Here is a 23219-nt window from a genome sequence, read left to right on the forward strand (position 1 = left end):
ACACCCCATGAGGACCCTAAATAGGCTCATAAGCGTAATTTCCTGGCGAACCATTTTTAGGAACTATGCACGAGTTCTCCGCCATGGCGCGCCAGATCAATTAACCTATAGCCGACGTTAACTCCATTGTCACCCTGTTGGATGATAGGGTAGATGGGTCACGCATCTGCCTTGATGAAGATCTGCGAATTAACCATCGAGATGTCGCCTTTAGGAAATCAAACACAATGGAGAACCCTAGAAGAATTCCTACACGAGGAACCTTGTTTGAGTGAGTCCCAAGGCTTAATTCGTGATACACGGGTACCTGTAGGTCAATAGTATGGTATTCACCCACAATTCCACTCTGATACACGAAATATCCTACATCCAAATACCCCTGCGGTGGTTACTTTGATTTGATGAACTAATTTCATTGGGATGGTTTTTCGTCCGCAGTTGGTTTTGGTTTTGGACACATCCAAAGCTGCCCAGTCACCGCCGCCGCTATCTCCGTGTCCGCCACAGACTCATCTGCCGTGTTTGTGTTTTGCTGTGCCTGCTCAGGACCCTGGGGCTCTTCCGGCGGTCCTCAGGCTCTCTTGCGAGGGTGCCGCCCTCCCACCAGCGGCTCTCCCCGGATCGCTCTCGCCAACCCTCCTCGTAATATCGCTTCGGCAATCTGGTCTCCGCTCTCTTCCGGAAAATGCCTTCGCCCATCTGCGAACGCTGTCAGTGCTCGATCTTACTGGCAACGAGTTGCGGCGCCTTCCCGAGAGAATGCTGGACTCCGCACACGGATCCCTCGAGACCCTGCGCCTAGCTGATAACCTCTTGGGAGACAATCTTAACCCTGTTTTTTCCGCACCCGAGCTTCGCCTTCTCCGGCGGCTACGGACGCTGGATCTATCCAACAACGGTATCATGAGTCTGGAAGGTGGAATCGTAGATGGCTGCACTGATCTACAGGTAAGCGTTCGTATCTGTAACTATGTACGTATTATGCCAAATATATAAGCTGGTTGTAAGATAAAAATCATAAAATTAATGTCAGTGCGGAATATGGACATACATTTTGTATGATTATACTCATCTTTTGAAAGATAGAAGACAATATTCTGTGCACATTGTAAAATTTAACGCTTGTGACTTACATTTTGACTTGAAGCCTTCCGTCCTAGTAAAAAGGCGGTGCGCCGGGTTTGAGCCGTAATCTCAACATTGCGTACAATGTGTTACCAAGGGCGGATCCAGGATTTTTCTGGGGGGCCAACGGTTTTACCTACAGGCAAACGATCTCCTCATGTTTGGGATTAAAAATTACATGCAACAATTACTCTATGAAATATACTCTTAATTTCATTATGATAGTTATAAATATGTAGATATTTAACAAAAGTATACATGTTTATAACTTTTATATTAAAATATAAAATGAATTAATATTTGTATTAAAATTCTCGTCTATTTTTTAAGCGTCTTGGGGGGGCACATGCCCTCTCCCTAAATCCGCCTATGTGCGTTACTAAGAGAGGTGTAGTTACAATTTGAGTAGCCGGCGCAGTGCCCGGGGCCCTCGGGAGTCGCCAAGTAACTAAAATATGATACATATTTATACGCACTGGATATTACGATACAGTTATAAGACGATAATTTAGACGATTACTAATTGACTGGTGGCATTTTACATATGGTAGGGTAAAATGCTATTATTAGTTGGTAATAAGATGTTAGATTTCATGGTGCTGGTCAAAGGGTGCCCCGCTTCAGTGGCGCAGCGAGGGGGGTATTGGGGGATAAACCCCCCGCCAAAGCTCAGACAAATTTTTAACTTTAATCCATTAAACTTATTTGGATCAGTATTAATTATAGAATAGTGTTAGGATTCATCAAATATCTCTCAGAGAGCCGTAAAACCCGCTATTTTGAACCATTATTCTTAAAAATTTTCTGCAGGAGGGCCCCCGCAACTCCTGTATACCTGGTGGGTATGCTATACCCACACACCCGTAAGTACTAGGTGCGCCTAAAACCCCCCCTAGCCTTAATTCTCAACTGCGCCCCTGCCCCGCTTCATAAATCTGGCCTCAAACCTAGTTGTCCCATTACATCACTGGTAGCCTTTATGAAATACCTATTGACCGTTGAAACTTATCATATAAAATTGCTGTGCGGCGTTTCCTTTTCCAGCGCTCATAATGTTTCACAAATCGACATGGAGTACCGCAAGGAAGTTGTACTATTCCTTCACCATCAAGTAGGCATAATATATCCTATCGCCACAGTTCACTTTTTCAATACCACTTTGAAAAATGGCATTTTTTTACTTTCGGATAATATTTTCCTCTGCATAAATTTACATGCACATATTCATTTTCAGGAACTGATTCTCTCAAGAAATGATTTGGTTCAAGTTCCTAGTGCCCCAACGAATGGGCCAAGGGCACTAAAATACATGGCACTCGACAAAAACAAGATAGGTAAGTAACATACAGACTATTAATATTTGTTCAACAACTCTAATTAATCAACGAATGTATTTTCGATTTCAGCTTCATGAAAAAGTAGCTACATAAAGATTATATTGAGAGGGTCGCGATTCCTCCACGAATTTTTTTCGACAACCTCAATGTACCTTTTATTCTTATTTCAAATACAGATTTTTGGTATTTTCCCATTCTAAATTTTAAAAATACTTGTGAAATATTTTTGAAGTAGCTCTGATAACACTTCTGTAACATAATACTTTAGAGATTTTTTTTTCATTAGAATCATTTTCTCCATGTTTACAACTATCCATGACGTGCCAAGGCAGGTTATATATTTTTAAGATCTCTTAGTTACCGTGCAAATGATTTTAAAAGGTATTTAAGATACTATTTTTTAGTTTGGTTTTCAAATACCCAAGTCAAAGGTATTTTGTATTTCAAATACATTTGGATCAATTTTTTGTATTTAAAATACTCCTCGGCCTGTATTTTGCCCAGCCTTGAAAATCAGCATTTGCATTTTATTTCATCCCACAGGCACTATCAGAAGTTCAGCGTTTTTACCTCACCGCCAACTTGAGACAATTGATCTATCAGACAATGGACTGGCCACTATAGAGAGTGGCGCTTTCGTTGGATTGAGCAGCCTCCGTCGTGTCCTACTCGCTCACAACAGCCTGAAACGCCTCGACAGTGATGTATTCCATGGTATGTTTTCATAGAGGTAACTGATTGCAAGATGCCTTTGTATCGCAGAACTTGGAGGAACTCGTACTATGTCTTTGTATCAAAAGACGGTATCATGAAATCAATTCCGTTGGACCAGTTTTTTTTCCTATCAAATTACTATTGTGATTGATAAGTTTTGCGTCAATGGCTGGTGAAGAATGTATTTTGCTCTTTTTTACATTATTTGAAAAGAAAGCGTAGTGGTAAGTATATGTTTGATAGGTTGTATCGTTGATCTTTTATGATAAGGTAAGTTCCTTCTGATAATAAGATGCTACCTTTCCTACAAAGGAGAGTTTAATACCACATCTCTCGTAATACGTATTACCTTTAGTTTTAAATTGTTTTACATGTTATATTCTTGCGGAGTGTGTAGTTATATCAGCTACTGAAAGACTCCAATCACTTTTTAATAATGTCTCAGTAGACTCACAACACACTTATGAACGACTCCGCGACGGGATAATGCAACTGATCTCCTTCATGAGAGTGCCGCATTCACCCGTATACAAACGGCATTTGCAACTGACTCGAAAAATGAGCCCAATACGGCTATCTTTACCATTACGTTCGTTTTGTTTTGTGTATTATGGAGCCTCAATACTCATTATTATGTAACAATTCGATACCTCCACTGCATAAACGCTCAACAATCGCCCACCGAATAGAATCCGCTCATCTAGTACTATTGGGCCCCTATTAGCCGAGGCAACCAGACGCGCCACCGGTGGCGCGTCTGGTTGCCTCGGCTAATAGGGGCCTGAGCAACTCAAGGTGGAAGGCGCGGTTGCGGGGCTCAGGCGACTGGTTTCGGTGGTAAGTCTGGTGGCGCGTCTGGTTGCCTCGGCTAATAGGACTCATTTGATTCTATGCCCCACGACTGACCAGTTCCACCGGACGCCCCACCGGTGGCGCGTCTGGTTGCCGCGGCTAATAGGGGCCTTAGGGCTATCTAGATGAGCGGATTTGTTTATACAGTGGAATTAATTTTGAGCTATTTTGGGCTGAATGATAATGTGACAATTGATGGGAGAAAGACAATGAAGCAGGCGGTAATGAACAGCAAAAATAGAATGGATCAATTGTTGTTGACGGCGAAGGAGAGAGAATAGGGGAGTATGGTTGGAAAAAGATCGGCGTGCGGGTGTGCGCGTCGGCGCTCCCGATGTGTTCGCCGGGATAACTATTAAAAGTGTTCTAATTTTGTTTCAACTGTATTTGTGCTTCAGTTGAGAAATTAAAACGTTACATTTTGGCGCTGCAACGTGTAGGGCACGACTTCCCGAGAGGGTCGAGACCACAGGACACCTGAAAAACGAGTCGCTTCGTAGATAGTGCGAATTCTAAAATGGCGGGAGTGATAAAAACATTTATCGAGCAGTGGATAGAAGAACAGGAGAGTCGAGATAGACAATGGATAGAAGAACAGAAGAGTCGAGGTAGACAATGGAAAGAAGAACGGGAGAATCGAGATAGCAAACGAGAAGAAAGGGACAAGAAATTAGAGGAGACGATAAAGAATATCAACGAAGGGCTGACGGCGTTCCAGCGAGAATATGGTGGAAGAATCGCCGAGAAGAAAATGGAGGAAATCGCGACCAGACGGAAGAAATGATCGCTGAAGTAGGGGAGAGTTAGGCGAGACAGGCGAGAAATTAGAAGACTTAGGAGAAGATAGAAGAAACAGAGAAGAGGACGATGACGAAAATAAATCAAGAATCCGCCAGCAGAGGAGGCCAAGGGCGTGATTGGGCACCGCCAGAAGGCCGACCGTGGCGATTCCCGGATGAAAGAAGGAGCGGAGCCTGGAAAGGATATTCCCCCGGCCAGGAGCGCGGGGATTTCCGTCGAAGGCAAACGCCAGATCGACGGGAGAGTGAGAGAGTGCGCGAATGGGAGAAGGGGCGAAGTGCGCTCCTCGCCTCACGATTATTTTTTGCTGGAAGGGGGTGAGGAAGCGAAGCAAAGTGTCGAATATCCCGAAGTTGCAGTCGTAATGGAGGGAATAGAAATGAGTTTGACATGGTATAATTTTGAAAATGGTATAATATTGTGAACAAGTGGTGTGTGTATTTTGAAGAAGGGGGGAGTGAATTTTGCGCTTCAATAAGTATGAATGTGTTGACAGGTTTCAGTTACATGTTTTTAAATTTTGGGTTGTTTTGTTGCTTCTTTGAATTTGAAAATGGATACTAATTGTGAGTGAACTTGAAGAATTTGATGGTATGAGTGTGATAATAGAATGAATGAGTCAAGTGAATGGAGGAGAGTGATAAATGAAAGGGGCAGCATAAAGTGAAATGATCTTAGGAAGGAAAAGTGTTAATTAATTTTCGAAGTTATTATTCGAGATGTGTTCTGTGGTAGCGTTTAGCGTGCAAAATTTTACTAATAATTTTTAAATTGCCAATTTACTACTCTCTGTACTAGTCTCTAGTATTCATTCATTGATTCAAGATAAATAATAAGGGAAGGTCTAACTCGAAGGCGTTGGGGCTTCGATTGCAAAATGTAGATTAGGATATGGTAACCAAATTGTTTATAGTTGCTTTGTCTAAAAAAGTTGAGTTTCGAAGGCTTTTAAATCCCCTTCAGGGATGTCTTCACGGTACCTTAGAGGTGGGGGGGTGGACGGAAATATGGAAACGTTTCCACATTTACCCCAGTATTGTGCTTCCACATTACCATCATCGGCATATTGAACTATGAAGCTAAAACTATGCTACATTTTCCATCTAGTAGATTTCTTCATTATACCAGATTGTAGCTTTTTTATGCTTAACAATAACTTATATAGCACTAAGAAATAGTTTGGTTGACTTGGTGATTAAATTAAACTTAAAATCTTACCTCAAAAGTTTTACGATTGAAGAGAAACTTGGAACAAGTACCTATTTAACAGATAATAAACCATGAGTTGACTATCACCGTTCCTACAGGCTTGCTAAAGAAGCAGGCCAAGGAGTTGATGCGGTCACCGTTAGCCTACAGTACTTCCCAAGCCCTATAATGGTTATGCTTCCACATTATTTGCACCAGTCCCTCTGGTATTAAATGTCCCACACAGCAGAAATACGTCTCGGATACGTCTCTGAGACGTCTCGAATATCGCATGTTACGTCTCAGAGACATTCTGAGAGCTTCAGAGACATCTCTGAGATGTCACTATGTCCAAAAAAATGGTCTATGAGATGTCTCATGAGACGTCTCAGATAAGTCTCTGAGATGTCTCATAAGAGTTTGTACTCTGGTATGCTTAAAAATGTAGGCAAAAAATAATTAAATGCAAATTATACAGTTGTGACCTACTTATCTCGATCATTTTTAGCGACGAATTTTTGATGGATGACCTTTTGAAAATAAGAAACCCATATTAAATGTCGTGATTTTAATAATCAAAACTGCGCAATTGCACCGAAAAATATATATGGAAGGCATTGATGGCGTTTAAATAAGTTTTTTTTTTTAATTTCCTGAACGGCTCACGATTACATCTCTGAGACATTTGCGATATTCGAGACATTCGAGATCATAGTGAGACGTCTCTGAGAGGTTCGTTGCTATGTGGGGTGTAATTAAAATAAAAATTTTTTTCCGAGAAAATAATTTTTTAAACCACTAAAGCGCGGTTGTCATTTTCTTGAAATTTTTGTTTTATAACCTTTTCTGGGTTACAAATTGAGCGATCACGGCTTGCCCCCTCTAGTTTGGGTACGCCCTTTTATTTAGGCGAATGGATAGGTGCGGGAATTCGTTATTTCCCCTGCACGACAAAGGACTTTAATAAATGCTACGCGTAATTTCGGTGGAACATTTCCTTTTTATATAAATACGGCGAATGTCCTGACATTCCCCGCCAGACGCCTATTGAGGCAGCTTGCGGGGTAGTACGTATGTAGATAACCACCATAAAACGTTCACTAACAAAACGATCTACTACATGCGCACAGTAAGTAGTGTCAAAGAGTTAGCCAAAAATTGCCGTTTTTGAGTCTTGAAAATCCCAAAAATCCTGTATCCCCAAACCTCCCTCCCGGCAGGAGGAATTCCCCAGACCCCGGGTTCCTTCCCCTTTGGCCCAAACTTATTGTTAGATCTTCTTCTGGTATCAGGCATATCACTCCAGGTTTTGCAGTAGTAGATCGTTTCTTTCCTTTGTTTGCCTATGGCGCAATATATTGGAAATAGAAACTAAGCGCTCAAAAAAATATATGTGCATAACGACAAAAAAAAACATGATTAGATGGAGGGAGGAAAGAACCACACGGCAAGTTGATTCGAAGCGCGTCACAAGACGGTATTTTTTAAACTATTAAAATGAAAATGCGAATATTCCAACGTACCTGAATCCGTATATAAACTCCAATTGTGTAGTAAATATAGGTACAGGAACTATTGTTCTTGTTCAGCCAAAAACTCAAGTTCTTGAGATATATGTTATCAAAATAAAAGTTTTTTCTTCGTCTAATTTCTTTTCTGCGCACCGATTTTGTAACCACGTCTCATATTAACAATTCAAATAGTATGAAACTCTCTCACTAACCAAACCAGTATTCACTGAACTAATTAGGATTTCGCGATCTGTGTTGGGAAAAATAGAGAATAGTTGAGCTATGGGCGCGCAACTCCCCCCCCCCTCCTTGCCAATAACGCTTCCTTTCCTGCTTCCCGTCCGTGGCACTGATGTGAGTCCCACGGTAATTGATACCACCAATGTTAGTCAAAAACTCGGACAAGTGAAATGTGTAAATACCCAAACATTGTAATCTAATATTTTTCCTTGATGAATGTATTGGGGCATCGACTGCCCAGAAATACCATCGGGAATATCGGGTTTCGATACGGAACTGGAGGCTTTAGGAAGAGTGGACGAGGAAAAAAATGGAATTTCATGTGATCCGTAGTGTATTCTAACTTATACACTTTCGCACTTGCGGTTGCTTCCATGGTCTCATCTCACTATTTGGCCTAAGCGTGGGACAAGGGTGAGAGAGCGCGAGACGCGTGCACGCGTCTCCTCTCACGTGACCGGCGCCTCAGCGCGTGCCGGCCTCTTTATAATATACGCGAGCGTTATGGGGGCCCCTGAAGCTCGGGGCCTCCAGATTCCTCTGGATGGTAGTTCTCTAAACAACTCTTTCATAGGGTTACGTGGGTTATGCACTATGTAGGGTATTATCGACAATCCATAGGACTCTGGGGGCCCCGTGAGCTCAGGGCTCTCGGCGATCGCCGACCAGCCGCAATGGCCAGACCGCCGCTGGGGCCGTATTGTGCATTTCGTCAGTACCGCACCGATCGGTTTCCCTTTCAAGCCCACCGACTGGTCATTAGGGAGGATCGGAAAAATCGATTTTTTCAAATCTATCTGGCCCAATGAAAAAAGTTGTGGGACCGATCAAAAATAAGGCCTGAACAATTTAAGACCTCTAGGTGAACCCCTGACCCTCCCTCAAATGCAATTTAGGGGGGGAGGGTCAAAATACGAAAAATGTAATATTTTATGGTCATTCCTTATAGATTATGCCGAGTTACTGCCCTTATCGTACAAGAATATCGTGCATTTTGGCGTATCTGCCACCGTTTATCCACAAAATGACTAATTTGAGTCTGCGTCCGCGAAGAAAATATTGCAACGCCCACGCAGCATCGCGGATACAAGAGCGGCAGACCGATCCCGTCCCCTTTCCGCTCGCTTCTCCCCCTCCCACGCCTCGAATACAGCAAATTTTATCCCACGGGTGCTGCTAGGAGGGCGTTCATATTTGATAATATAAATCTGAAGATGGTAGAAGGTAAAAAAGGATGCTTAGTGAGACGACTTGTATCTTATTTGGCGCCTCGTCGGCGTTAAACAAATCGATGTTACCAACTTTTAGAGAAACGATGAAATATTTTTAGAACCGAGAACGCACGAGCCTACGGTCAATGAAAAGGCCTCTCGAGGGGCTATAAATGTGTGCGAACTTTGGATATGCGCTTCTATTCCGGTATTGTCCGGCAGCTGTGACTAAATGGATTTTGGGCGAAGGCCGCTCGCGTCCCCTCCCCGCTCGCTTCTCCCACGCCCTAAATGCACCAAAATTCACACCCAGTGCGTCTTTCTTCGTAAGTCTAACTGATATTTGATGATCCAGCATCGTCTGTTGAGGATCAATCACGAAAGAATTTAGAAACACATCACTTTAATTAGGCTACCATCTTTCCTTAAGAGAATGTTAGCTTTCATTTGCCAACTAAAAAGTGGTTAGACTCCTACCAAGCATTCCTTTTATGAATAATTTTAATCAATAATTGAATTCCTTCAGCGAACCATCATATTTTCAAGAAAGACCGATTACTTCAGACTCTCACGCCCAATCTATGCCTGAGCTGAGATTCCGCATCTAAGACCGAAAGATCGATTTTACTTTTTAATGCTTCGAGTAGTCTCAATAGACTTACATCGTTTACAAAAATCGTTGAAAGAAATCTCTTACACAAAATTTTCTCCTACTTCAATGACGAAAATCAAATATCCAAGTAAATAAAATTACCAAAGAGCTCACATGAATCATGAGTACCTTCACCTGCATGTAGACTTGCTCATTCGACTTGGAACATTTAATCCTCTTTACGAAATTAAAAATTCATCATCAATTCAGGAAAAAAAACTCTTCCCCTAATTACAAGGGTTTCCAATATGTAATGATTACCACCCCAGTACCCGTACCTACTACAGAAACTAAAAGGAGTTCTATTACCCCTGACTTAGGGATTATCCACTGAGACCAAGAATGAATAACTACGATATAAAGTCTCATAGTTGATTCCGCTTTAATAAAAATTCTTTATTTTTCCACAGGAGCGCAAAATATAGAAATATTGGATTTGTCGGATAATTTGATGGCTGAGCTGCCAAGTGTTGCCCTGCATGCGTTCCTGTATTTGAAGATACTTAATATGTCTTCGAACTCCATTCAGGTAACTATACATACACATACACTTGATGTAGATCACATCGATTTACCAGCATTTATGTTAAATAGTATTTTGCGTCAACTCTCATTATGTAGTATAAACTTCGAAGCAGTGGCGGATACAGAAAAAACTCGAAGGGGGTTGCGTAAGAAACATCGTGAGCTACCTTTCCTTTTATCGTAATAAAAGATTATCTAGTCACACGCAAAGTTCATGAATTTTATTTTTAAACCGATTAAAAAATTTAAGACGATGCCATCTTATGATATAAAAAGGTTAAATAGTGGTTCTGCAATGTTTGGTAATGCGGGCGATCACGCAAGGGGGGGGGGGCGCCCCCACATGTATCCGCCACTGTTTCGAAGTGATTACAGCTAAAAACATGACGTGGAATGGTGAGTAATTCTAATGGGTATCACATATTTGCTTTTCGAAATGTCACATTTATTTCCTTAGTTAGGAATTTTCCTAGGCAAGGAATTTGGCAGGGTAGGAGAGGGGCTGAAGAAGGGGTGCACTTGGGACTTATTTATGCTGTATTTGAAAGACCAAGTCCATACCCTCGCCAAGGTGTTAAAAGAATTGAAGTATGATGCATGGTCCTTCGCTATGCCTTGAATATAAAACTCCAGCGATGTCATATTCAATAGAGGGGTATTGGGGGGGGGGGAGTCAAAGAGTTCAAGCAACCCCTCCCCCTTAAAATACGTCTGGCTACGGGCTACTACAGGATATACGGTTATTTTTTCAGGAACTTTTTAAGCCTACTTCGACTTTCCGCTTAGACAGGAATCAGCATTTGCACTTCAGAGGTACGAGGATAAGTCAGAATAATGGTAATTACAGTATGGGCTAAACAGGGGCGGAGTAAGATCGTTGTTTAGGGGTTATCTATTTCCTTCGGTACCCTTGGTGGTATGCAATACCTACCTCTCATATCTTGCGTGGGTTTTACGCGACGATGCTCATGATGAATGCACTGTTCCGTATTCTTCAGCCGCGTTTGTTATTTATGAATGACAACAGTTCCGAGAGCCATCCTGTTTTCATCTTCAGGTCGAAGGTGAGAAGACTTCATTTTTCGCCGCCTCATATAGCACTGGCCGCCCTTCGGCTAAGCATTGATTGGCCACTCTCTTCCCTCAGTGGCGGCGAGGTGCAATTACATTCCATGATTTCTGCAAAACGGTTGATTTCACCTTTTCCCAGGAGTGAGCGCTCAACCCCACGTGGTTACCCTAGTAGAAAAAAGTGTGTTCATTCACTGTTTTTTTTGTGTTCATTTAATGTTCAAATTGTGTTCCTTCTATGTTCACCGAATGTTCACTTTATGTTCTTTTTATGTGTTTTGTGACAGAAAGAACATAAAAAGAACACAAAATGAACACTCGTCTGTGAACATAAAAAGAACATAATTTGAACACAAAATGAACACTTTTTTGAACATCAAAAGGACACAAAATGAACATAAAAAAAACATTTTGTTGAACAACAAAGAAAAAGCTTTCACAGTCCCATCATTACCATGAACACTTTCGAATCTTTGTGGATCAGATGCCAGTGTATGAATTAGTTTCAAATCATTTTAATTCCAGCTTTTTTTATTAGAAATGCTCAGGCCTTATCCCTGTTTAGTATGCAATAAAGTACATATTGAGAGTGATTTCAGGTGTTCCTTGATTGCATTCTCGGATCGTTCAATGTCCATTTTTTTATGATATGCCTTCATTTTGGGATAATTTTCCCGGAAATTCATTATTTTAAATTTCTAGAAATATTATGGAAAACTGCTAAAAAATACAGTTTTGTGGATTTCAAGATGGCGAAATTCAAACTCATTTTTGGTAGGCAAAGTCTCCAAAATCATCTGTATTACTTGTTTTATGTAAAGCTACTTGTCATGACACATGAACTGCAGTTATCCACAATCACCTCCAAGGAATGAGAATTTTTATACTGGTTTATTTTAAAGAACAACAAAGAAAAATGTTCATTTTGTGTTCAACATAGTGAACATAAAATGAACATATAAAAAAATGTTCAATTTGTGTTCACCATGGTGAACATAAAATGAACACAAAGTGAACATAAAATGAACGCATAAAAAAATGTTCATATTGTGTTCACCATGGTGAACATAAAATGAACTCAAAGGGAACACAAAATGAACATAAAGAAAAATGTTCATTTTGTGTTCACTGAGATGAACATAAAAAGAACAGAAATTGAACATCAAAAGAACACACCAAGAAATTGGTGAACATAAAAGAACACCAAAAGAACATCAAAAGAACACTTGAACACTGAATGAACATATAAAGAACACCAAAAGAACACAATTTTTTCTACTAGGGTAAGCCCAAACGCAGGTGGTTAAGATATGCATTGTTAAGCTGTAAGTTCAGTGACTGCCACGCCGGTCTTGTAGAACTAGACGCGTCGCCGGTAAAACGCCCGACGATGCATTTTGTCTGTATTGCTTATTTTTCATTTTCCGTCGACCGTTCCGGTTACTCCAGGTTTCGGTTGATCCGGGTCCGATTAAGCGGAGTTCTGCTGTTTATATTTCAAATCCTTCCAAGTCTTTAATTCCCGTCTTTTTTCTCAAGCCATGCCGTACCGATTACAATAGATTTCTCTTATGTATTCACTGCTATACCATTTTCAGTAAATGCTAGATAATCCCGTGACTTAAGCGAACTAGAAATATATTTCATAGGGAGTCTTGTAATTTAAATTATTGCAATAAAATTCGCAATTTTCGTTTTTATCTGCTTGTCTCGGGGGAAAAATCATCATCTGACATCCACTGGGATTCAGGCCTACTTGCTTGCTGACATCACAAACAGGGATGCCGACTTATAAAAAAAAATGGGGGGGGCCCAAACCGGGGATCTTGCCCCGGGAATTTTTTTAAGTAGTGAGTTTTAAGTTTTTTAAGCATTTTACAAGTCTTGTGATCAACATTAGAACCCTGATAACTCGAATATCGATATCTGGACAATCCGGGGAAAATCGACCAGCCTAACACATTTTTTCCTTACACCCATAAGGAATTTTTGAGGGGGCTCGGGCCCCCTCAAGCCCCATGGAGTCGGCGCCACTGATCAAAAACGTAATTTTCGGGCCCGGGTATAAAATATCTAACTCAACATCATTAAAAGGATTTTTAATCACGACTCCGCGCTCCACAAGTCTTATTTATACTGTATACCAAAACCAGCCGTGGCCAGACAAAAATTTCGGAGTGGGGCGGATGGGTTACCTTACGGGAAGTTTCTTTTGGAGTGTGTACACATAGCTTCGTAGCTACGAAATCCAAGTGATTCTTCCTACCTGATATGTTTTTCCTGCTTCCAGACCGTTTTCAACAAAGACCTTCAGAGACACTCCTCTCTAGAGGTCCTAGACCTGAGCCGCAATTCCATCTCATCGTTGGGTCCCGGTACCTTCCTCGGCCTTCGCTCCCTTCGACGCCTCGACCTAAGCGTCAATTCTCTCCGCACCGTGGAGGACGACGTCTTCGACGGGTTACCCTCCCTATCCTGGCTTTCTCTGCGGGACAACAACGTGCTTCTCGTCCCCTCCTCCGCCTTGGGTCGCCTTCCGCGTCTCTCACATCTCTACCTGGACTTCAACCGCGTGGCTGCCGTCTCCGGTCACCACCTCCTCCCGGACCTTGCGCCCTCCCTGCGCGTCCTCGACCTCTCGTTCAACGTCATCCGCGAACTGCCTCTCGACGCTTTCCTGCGCTTCTCCTCCCTCTCACAGCTTCGCCTCTCCGGAAATCGACTTGCTGCCTTGGAGGATGGCTCCCTCGCCGGACTGGACCGTGCCCTCGAGAGCCTCTACTTAGACGGCAACCGACTACGACGCCTACCACCTCTCAAACTTCCTCGCCTACGTTATCTATCTGTCGCCAGAAATCGGCTGGTGACGTTCCCTGATCTTTCGTCGACTCCCGCTCTCGAATACCTGGTCTTATCCGAGAACGGCGGTGGCGGATATGGTGACGCCGCTGGGTTGCGATTTCCCCCCAATATCTCCCTGCCTATGGGATTACTATCTCTCGACCTCTCTGCCGTCGGGTTGCGATCGTTGCCACAGTCCCCATTCGTGTGCCGCTCCCTTCAGACGCTGATTATCCGAGGCAATTCACTGACCCGTATATCGGGTGGCGCCTTCTCTTCCCTGCCCGCGCTTCGCACGCTCGACCTCTCGGGCAACGCCTTATCAGATATAGCCGAAGGAGCTTTCAGGGGTCTACAAACGCTACGAAATCTATCTCTAGCGGGAAATCGGCTCTCCTCATTCGTGGACTCATTCTTTGGTTCCGTCTCAGTCCTCGACGAACTTGATCTTTCAAATAACTACATCTCACTCCTCTCACCGCACAGCTTCCGAGTGCACCCACACCTCCGTGTACTCCGACTGGCCCGAAATCGACTCTCTCTCCTCTCACCAACCCTTTTCCGGGCTCTCCCTTCTCTGAGACACGTTGATCTATCGCAGAATGCAATTCGCGCCGTGAGTGCAGGGCTTTTCTCGGATTTACCACAACTTCGTACCCTCGGGCTGAGGGATAATAGAATAGACAACCTTGAAGAGGGTGCATTTTCTAACTCCAGTCAATTGCAATTCCTCGACCTTTCCGGAAACCACATCGATCGACTGGGAGAGAGAGCATTCGAGGGACTCATACGGCTTGTCTTGAATCTCTCAAGTAACAGACTTAATTCCCTTCCCGATGCCATTTTCGACAGGTCGAGGCTACATTACCTAGAGAGCATTGACTTATCTGCCAACCTTTTCCGGTCGGCTCCGATTCGCGCTCTAAGCCGTCAATTCATCGCATTATCACACCTTTCCCTTGCCAACAACACTTTACGCGATATGCCTGCGGGGGACCTCCTTCTCAATATCAAGTCTCTAGACCTCTCTTCCAATCCTCTCGAGTTCTCGGCCCTTAGACAACTGCTATCCGATCCCAAGACCGTTAGATACCTACGATTGAGAGACACGGGTTTGGACGAACTGCCATCCCTAGAGACTCCATTTCTTCGTAGCTTGGACATTTCGGCCAACAAGCTGAGCTCCATTCCTATGGGCGCATTTGACAGGACTACTTTACTGAAGAGATTGGACATTTCCGACAACTCATTGACTGAGGTGGGAGAATCTTTGAGAAAAGCATGGCCATCGCTTTCCTCGTTATCTGAGCTCGACCTGTCCGGCAACAGAATCTCCAACATAACACTAGAAGACCTTCATGGTCTATCAACATTATTGGATCTCAGGCTCGCACACCTCACAGAACTCCGCTCTCTCGATGCGGCGGCTTTCCGCCCACTTTCTCGACTCAAAGCCCTGCGACTACACTCTCTCCCAGTCCTCGGCTACTTGGACGCCAGTGGGCTCTTAGACGCCCTCCCCGCCACTCTAGAATATCTGGATGTCGAGTGGTCTGATACCACCCTGGCAGAACAATTATCTCCGGCGCTTCGACACCGCTTACGATATCTTACCCTCAGAGGTAACCGGCTAAAAGCTCTTTCTCCAGGTGCCCTCGCTGGACTCTCAGCACCTCGAATTGAAGTTCGGCTGATTGACACAGCAGTGAGTAGCATTCCGCCCACCTTATTCTTTCCCCTGCCCAAGTCATCAAATATAGTGATAGACGTGGGCGGTGCAAAATTGAACACTTTTCCACCATCGCTCTTGGCCGCATTCGACTCTCGACGGGATACCCTTACTGTTCGAGGTATTGAGGGCAACCCGATCAATTGTGATTGCTCAGCACGTCCCCTCCGGCGGTGGCTCTTGTCACGCCGCTCAGGGCAGGTTTCTTGTTCCTCCCCTCAATCATTACATAGACGCTTACTTCCGGGAGATGTCTCAGACGAGGAGCTCGGATGTGGAGAGGATCGAGAAAACTCTCCTGTGAATTCATTAGCAGCTGCCACGAGCCCTGTGCAATTACCTTCATCTGTTAAAGCACCCCAAATGGTGTCCACCCTCCCACCGAGGGAACCAGATATTATTTGGTCCCTACCACCTCCTCCACCAGCTCCTCAGTCTCCTGCAAGAGAAGAAAAGACATCTGCTCCAAGGCCAGCAAGTACAAACGATGATAGCCTTGTAGTTGGAGTGGTGGGGGGTGTGGTTGGCTTTGTTGTCTTGCTTGCCGCAGGCATATGCTTGGCGAGAGCTCGTTTGTCAGGTGGGAATGGTGGAAGGTACCGAGGTGGACCACTGGCAACAAGGAGGCGGCCCACTATGACCCCTTGTGTACCGGCAGAATGGGGCACTTTGCCCACACCTGGTACTGCATCCAAACTTCCCCCAGCAATTTATGCTTCCCTTCCTCGACCTGTGGCCCCCTATTTAGTGGCTGTTGAACCGGACCGTTGGTGATCATAAGTGATTCTGCTGCTAAATCAACTCTGCTTTATGGAGATATTTAAAGTGCCCCAGTGGATAGTTTTTTCTCAAGAGATCCAAGCAACATATTTTGTGCTTCAGATCTGTGATTGCCTGAACTATGGAAATCCCTAGGGGTCAAACACCATCCAGAGTGAAAGATGAACTAGCATTTTGTTTGAGACTAATGAAACAGACCCAGTAGTAGTGCTTCTACTCAATAAACAGTAGAGAGAAAGTAAAATACAGGGCATACTGGTTGACAGCTCCAGCCTTCTCACCAAACACTAAAGAGAAGAGACATCAGTAATCTGTCATGTCCATTGATATGCAGTGAAAGAAGTATGTCTGCACATAGTTTTCGCAGTTCACCTAATTTGGAAAGATGTAAAAGAATAGTTCATGGGATACATGGAAGTGTTCATCAAATTGATAGAACATGTAAATTTATAGTGCAATATAACAAATGGAGAGACAAGATTCCTGAGCAATAGCATCTCAAAATGTTTATAATTAATGATATGTTAAATGGACTTTTTATGACTGCCCTGAATGAGAACTTTTTAAATTAGATAGTTAAATGATTTTTTTTAAATTGGAATTATCTTTCATCTCATCCCCCCCGTAGAGGCCCAAAACTCTACTAACAAGGAGGGATCATGTACCTTGCTCCATCCTTTTCAATGCCGTATTTTTTATGGCATTTGGAAAGGCAAACATATATCTGAACCGGTAGTGGTTCCATTGAATGGGCCTTAGTTTGGCGATAATTAATTAATTTTCATGCAGTACTTTTATTTTGACAAGCCGTATTTAATTCTAAACTAGCACACCTTCTATCGCATGGGTCAGTTGGTGGAATGGTTAGCGTCGTCAACTCTCACCCAGGGGGTCATATCTCTGTGTTTGTAATGATACTGCTTAAATATCTAAATGCCATTATAATGATAAAAAAAATTCTCTCATGCCTGTGCTTGCTGCAATTAAAATTAACGACATACTTGTCACTGTATGATTAAAATGGAGACTAAAAAATATACTGCTGGCCCCCTGGGTGAGAGTCAAAGACGCTAACCACTCCACCAACTGACCCATGTGATGGAATGTGTAATATTTTAGAATTAAATATGGCTTGTTAAAAGTACAGCATGAAAATTAATTAATTACAGCCAAACTAAAGTCCATTCAATAGAACCACTACCAGTTCAGAGATGTTTTCACCATTCCAAATGCCATAAAAAACACTATTGAAAAAGGTGGAGCAAGGTACATGCCCTCTCCTTGTAAGTAGTACATGATGCAATAAATTAAGCTCTGAAGTGGGAGTAACATAGGATTCTTTTTAACTAAATTTAATATGAGTAAACCCCACAACTGCAATTAAAGGCTGAAAAAGTGAAGCACAAAATCCAATAAAAAGGTAACAAAGCCTACCCAAGAAGACAATAAGGTACGTATGTAAAGCATGTAAGTAAATGTAGGATGGATGATTGAACACTTTGAAAAAATCATTTTAAGGAAGGAAGTACTACCAGAAACCCTCGTGAGAATTAAAACAACACTTTTTCAATTCATGCACAAAATATTCTATAAATCTGTTCTATCCCAGTAGCAAACATTAAACATTAATGATAAATTGCATTCAACCGTAACAATAAAGGCAGTTCAAAATTATCAAAATATGCCAAGCATGTTTATTGTTACTTTAATGATTTAAAATTTACCTGAAAAAAAAATACATGCCACACAATTTGTGCATGACCAATACTATTTCCAAATATTATGATCACAAAGCAGTACATTGTAATAAGTATTTTTTCCATTATGATTTAATATCACCCATTACCAGTTTATAAAGACTGTGGTCATTATGTAAAAAAAGGTTGACTATCATGACTGACGTGATGTCTCTAACTTCCTTAGCATGCACCTGAAATTTTACACTCGTCAACATAAATTCCTTTCTTCCAAGCAATCAGCAAGTTAACACTAGAAGGACAGCAGGGGTCATTTGAACCATTTTCAGAATTCAGAATTATTTTTCTCTTATTAAAATATTTTTTTTAATTCTGAAACTTTTTCACTTTAGTCTATATTTTGATAAATTAGTGAAAATTCAACTATAATGCTTTATTTTAAATTTTTATGGCATGTTATACCTAGAAGGACGGCTGGGGGTCATTTGACCCACAACTTTTTTTTGCGCTATTTTCTACTTTTTTTTGCCCGTAGACTCTTTTGAGCTATGTATAGCTTATAATCAGCAAGTGGCTAGTGTGGTAGATGATTTACTTCATTTTGAACCAGGAAGTACCCGGTTAAATGCTAGTTTCGTCCCAAGGGCTCCTACCTGTATTCCAAAACCTAGGCATAGTGACTTTTTGTGCTCAATCTTTCGATATTTTACGGGCAGAAAACGGAAATAAAACGTTCTCAATCCTTGATTTGCGTGGAATTCATGCAATTATGATATTTTAATTTTGTATTCCTTTCATTGTTCAATGATTATTGTATTGCCCACACCGGAAAATCATCACGTATCCCATGACTGTTTTCCGTCGGCCAAGATTCAGAGCTCTTAGAGATATTATTTTTCATCATCGCCTCATCAGGTTTACGACTTCATCAACTGTTTCATTTTTCTGGCCTGATGGCTCTGTCACTTGGCCTTGCCCCTTTGCTGTGTGTCCAGCCTTAGTGCCGCCTGACCCCGTCGGAGTTTTGGGAAGGGGGTTGGACTGCCCACTGCGCCCTGGGGAAAAACCCTCTCTCCTTTTGAGAGAGCGGAGGAATTGGGTGGACTGTTAAATTCTACTGTATATCCTACCCTTGGAATCCGCACGTAGGACTGAGAAGAAGCATTACTGCAAGTTCTTGGAAGATACGAATCAGGATACAGTTGGCGGTTGAGTCCCTGCCTTTCAAACGGCAATAGGGTAGTTTCCTTCCTCAAAGAAACCGAAAGGCATTGATTGCGATTTGTTACCCACAATTACTGTATTCATAATATACAAATTATTTCGTTTTAGAAATACCGGTTTAGACGAATGACAATGGTCCATTTTTATCCTCATTTGAAAAGGGCCAGATTGGCGCCCATGCGATGCCTCTCCACGTGACGTCACAGGGACCTAGTTTCTATAGGAGAAGATAGGAGTTATACATCGTCTGAGATTACCAATGCATGCATGAGGCGCAGAGCTCAGGGAAACATGTCTTAATAATCACCTATTAAAACTGGCTAAGGTAGGAAAGTTTTTTTCGTTTGATAAGGTATTAATAAACCTTTTTTAAGCCAAGCGCTACCAGGCAGCAAGGTACTCAGCTACCCTCTAGCATCCTATCAGCGCTCAGAGCCTCGATCAAGGTCACCTCACAAGGTGGGAGGGGGAACCAGAAATACGTCACACGGAGAGATTTCCTTACCCGTCGCGTTTTCGTGCGCTTGAAAATTTTCACTTTTCATTTAATCGCGAAAAATAGATATCGTCATTTAAAAATCTAAAAGCGTGAAATACGTACTCCAGGAGTAATAATCTTCCGATATAGGCAATAAAAAAATAATAGGAAACCACCTTATTAGCGTTACTTTTGAAATTTTTGTCCTTTTGTATGAATTTCTAATGCTATTCAGCTCTTTATACCTCCAATGCAACTGGAGAAGATTCTACCAAATTACGCTTCCGTTTGTAGATTTTTTCGCATGCATATCAGTAGCGAGGTGAGGAAGAAAGTAAGAAGTTGAGAAATATATATCGAGAGAAGAGAACCATCGCCATTCAAATAGCTGTAGGGGATATAGAAGATCAGTCTGAAAGTAAATCGGAAACACCAATTCAAGGACATTCTGACCAATCCATCATCATCTGCGTGTGATGGAAGCGACGAAGTCCAAGATAGTGAATCCGATGGCGACTTTGGCATAACAGCAAATGCACAGTTCTATCCAATGAAATGCATCTGCCCTTTTATGAGGTATATTCCAAATAAACCAGACAAATTTGCAATTGAGTACTGGGTTTTAACAGATGTGAAATGAAAATACAGCCTAAATGAATTTCTATATTGTGGAAATGATGAAGATTGGCCATGAAATCAAGCGTTGGGGATATAAATAGGTAGTTACTATAGTGACCGTAACATACAAGAATTCAGGAGTAAATGTATTTGTAACAATTATTTTCCATCCATTCAGCTGGCAGAAAATTAGAAAAAATGGAAAACTTCACTCGCAGGGACGACCTGAAAAACAGACGTGGCGCACGAATATAGATGTAATCCATTCAACGCGAGTGTTCAAAAATTCCTTAGGCCATACTCTTCCATAGAATCAGGCAAACTGCGGGACAGTACAAAGCAAAAACAAAACAAAAAGCTGGAGTAAAAATGGTGGATAGCATGTATCATTTTATTTACACGTCTCCATAAATCCAACTGCCATATCTCCACGGGCACAAAAAATAAAATGGTGCCAAAAATATCACCGAATTGCATCAATTTCCTTTCCATTTTCAAAATTTCTTTCTATGTGCAAATGGATGGTGTCCTAACACTGCCACACGCCTTTTAGGCGGCTTGCGGGGTAGTGTGTAGATTTAGATGTATAAATCGCCCAATATACGCATTCAATGCAAAAAATATTTGGTGTAAACAGCACTGAAAAAATACTGTCTGAAATTTATTACAAAGTAATAATTATAAAAAAATTGAATGCAAATTTTGCAAACCCAGTGTCCCTATTGTTTGAATATAAAACAAAAATTTTGCTTTGAGTGCATGTATTTCAATGATTAAATTTCAATCGACTACTAAATATGGTTTAATTCATGTTTTTTTTAAAATAATTATTAACTTTTGACAATGGAAATAATATTTAATAATGTTAAATAGTGTTTTTAATGAACTGATTCAACAATTAATACAATTTAACTGAATATTGGATGAAAACGAGTCGTTTTATTACAAAATACATTTTAGGGGTCAAATGACCCCTAGCTGTCCTTCTAGGTAAGCACGGAACTCCCGTCATCCTAGTGTTAAGAAAGAATTGCTACTTTTAAAGGGAAAAAAATTGGATCGAGCTTACAAAATATGAATAAAAATCTACTGAGTAGGGAATCAACATCGTAAATATGGACTCAAACACTTAGGAAGACTATCCATCAGCTAAGATGTTGTAAGCACCAAGCAGTAACAACTTGTGGCTAAATATAAGAGAAAAAATTTAATGCTTCACTTTAAACAAATCCTCTCACTATCTCCAATGTTTCCATTTAAATCAAGAGGCCAGGTTTACAAATGCTTTCCACAACTAAAATTTATTGTCCAAAACAAAGATACAAAATGAAAACTTCAAACCCGTGTCGAGTACATACCTATGTCCACACGCACATTGATTCCTACCTTAACTGGTCAGGGGTTAGAAAAACAACAAATAACGGTAACTCCACATCCCTGGGTTGCTTTTCTAGCTCCCACTCCACTAGTAGTACATACCTGATTTTCTTTCATAACTCTTTGTGTTCATAATTTCCAAATATTAAGAGTAAAAAGAGTAGGTGTGTGTCACATTTACTTGTGTCTAAAATATAAAGACTTTACTAGAGGAATATGGGAATTCCACTGAAAATGGATGACTATGCAATAAAAAAGTATCCTCCACGCAATAAATTATAGTGAAAGCAGTTCTTCTCTAACCTGCGTATTGTTCGTAAAATTCCACTTTGAAAATCGTATAGTAATCTTGCGCTTCAAACGACCCATCACCATGTTGGCTGAGTGTGATGTTAGAGTCCAGTAAAAAAAAACGTTCACATAGTGCCAGTAGACTGTTTGCCCCAGTTTTAGAAAAATCTATGTATCTTTCGGAATTTTTTCTCACTAAAATTTATTTTTTCGAAGCAAAACATGTTCTTTTATCATTAGTCACGTGAAAGATTTATACTGAATAATTGACAGGTTTGAAGAATGTATGCATACTGGAAGATGCAGCACAGTCTTAACAAAAAGCGCTTATTAATTTTTCACCCTCCTCATCGACGGCAATTTCCACTGTTTAAGATTACTGTTCTCACTTCACATTCTGGTGTCACCTTAGCCCCAACAGTGCAAACGCTCACAGATATTTTCACTTGAACCTATACCACTGCTGAATCAACACCTTAGGAATGGTAAGCAAATCAGCATCAAGTATAGTCTGTTTTATTTCTTCAAAACATTAACTTCACATATTTTAAAATTTCACCCAGTACACATTAAAAGCAATGAGTAAATGACAGTAGTTGAATGAGATACAAAACGAGCTCTAGATTACTATCGAACGAGATAGTTCATTTAATTTATCTTACGTTTCAATTCCCAGCTTCTCAACTCCGCTAAATCTTCATTGCCAGAGAAGAAATAAGCGACCATGAATTAATCTACCTTCAAAATGTTCCCAGAATGTGCCTTTACCAAATTGGAGTCAGTCATCGTGCAACATGTGCATCACAAAGTCTTTAAAACCATATAAAACTATTTTTGACACACCCTTAATGTTATGAATCAGTATCGTCGAAGCTGTCTGTTATGGTCGTTACTGTTTGTTATTGCCATGGAGCGAATCTGCTTGCTCGCACTCTGACGTCACAACGTTTTTGTAGC

General features: G+C 41.5%; 1 protein-coding gene across 1 annotated transcript in view; it reads left to right on the forward strand.

Moving 5' to 3' along the window:
- LOC124160219 (protein artichoke) overlaps positions 1–17906 on the forward strand; it is a 37765-nt gene extending 19859 nt beyond the window's left edge. The window contains exons 2-6 of the mRNA XM_046536029.1: positions 439–948; positions 2360–2459; positions 3006–3176; positions 10042–10160; positions 13518–17906. Of these exons, the coding sequence (XP_046391985.1) occupies positions 439–948; positions 2360–2459; positions 3006–3176; positions 10042–10160; positions 13518–16571 (3954 nt within the window). The 3' untranslated portion in view covers positions 16572–17906. The remainder of the gene's footprint in view (positions 1–438; positions 949–2359; positions 2460–3005; positions 3177–10041; positions 10161–13517) is intronic.
- The last annotated feature ends 5313 nt before the right edge of the window (positions 17907–23219 follow it).

The sequence above is a fragment of the Ischnura elegans genome, chromosome 1 (assembly GCF_921293095.1).
Source record: "Ischnura elegans chromosome 1, ioIscEleg1.1, whole genome shotgun sequence".
NCBI lineage: Eukaryota > Metazoa > Arthropoda > Insecta > Odonata > Coenagrionidae > Ischnura > Ischnura elegans.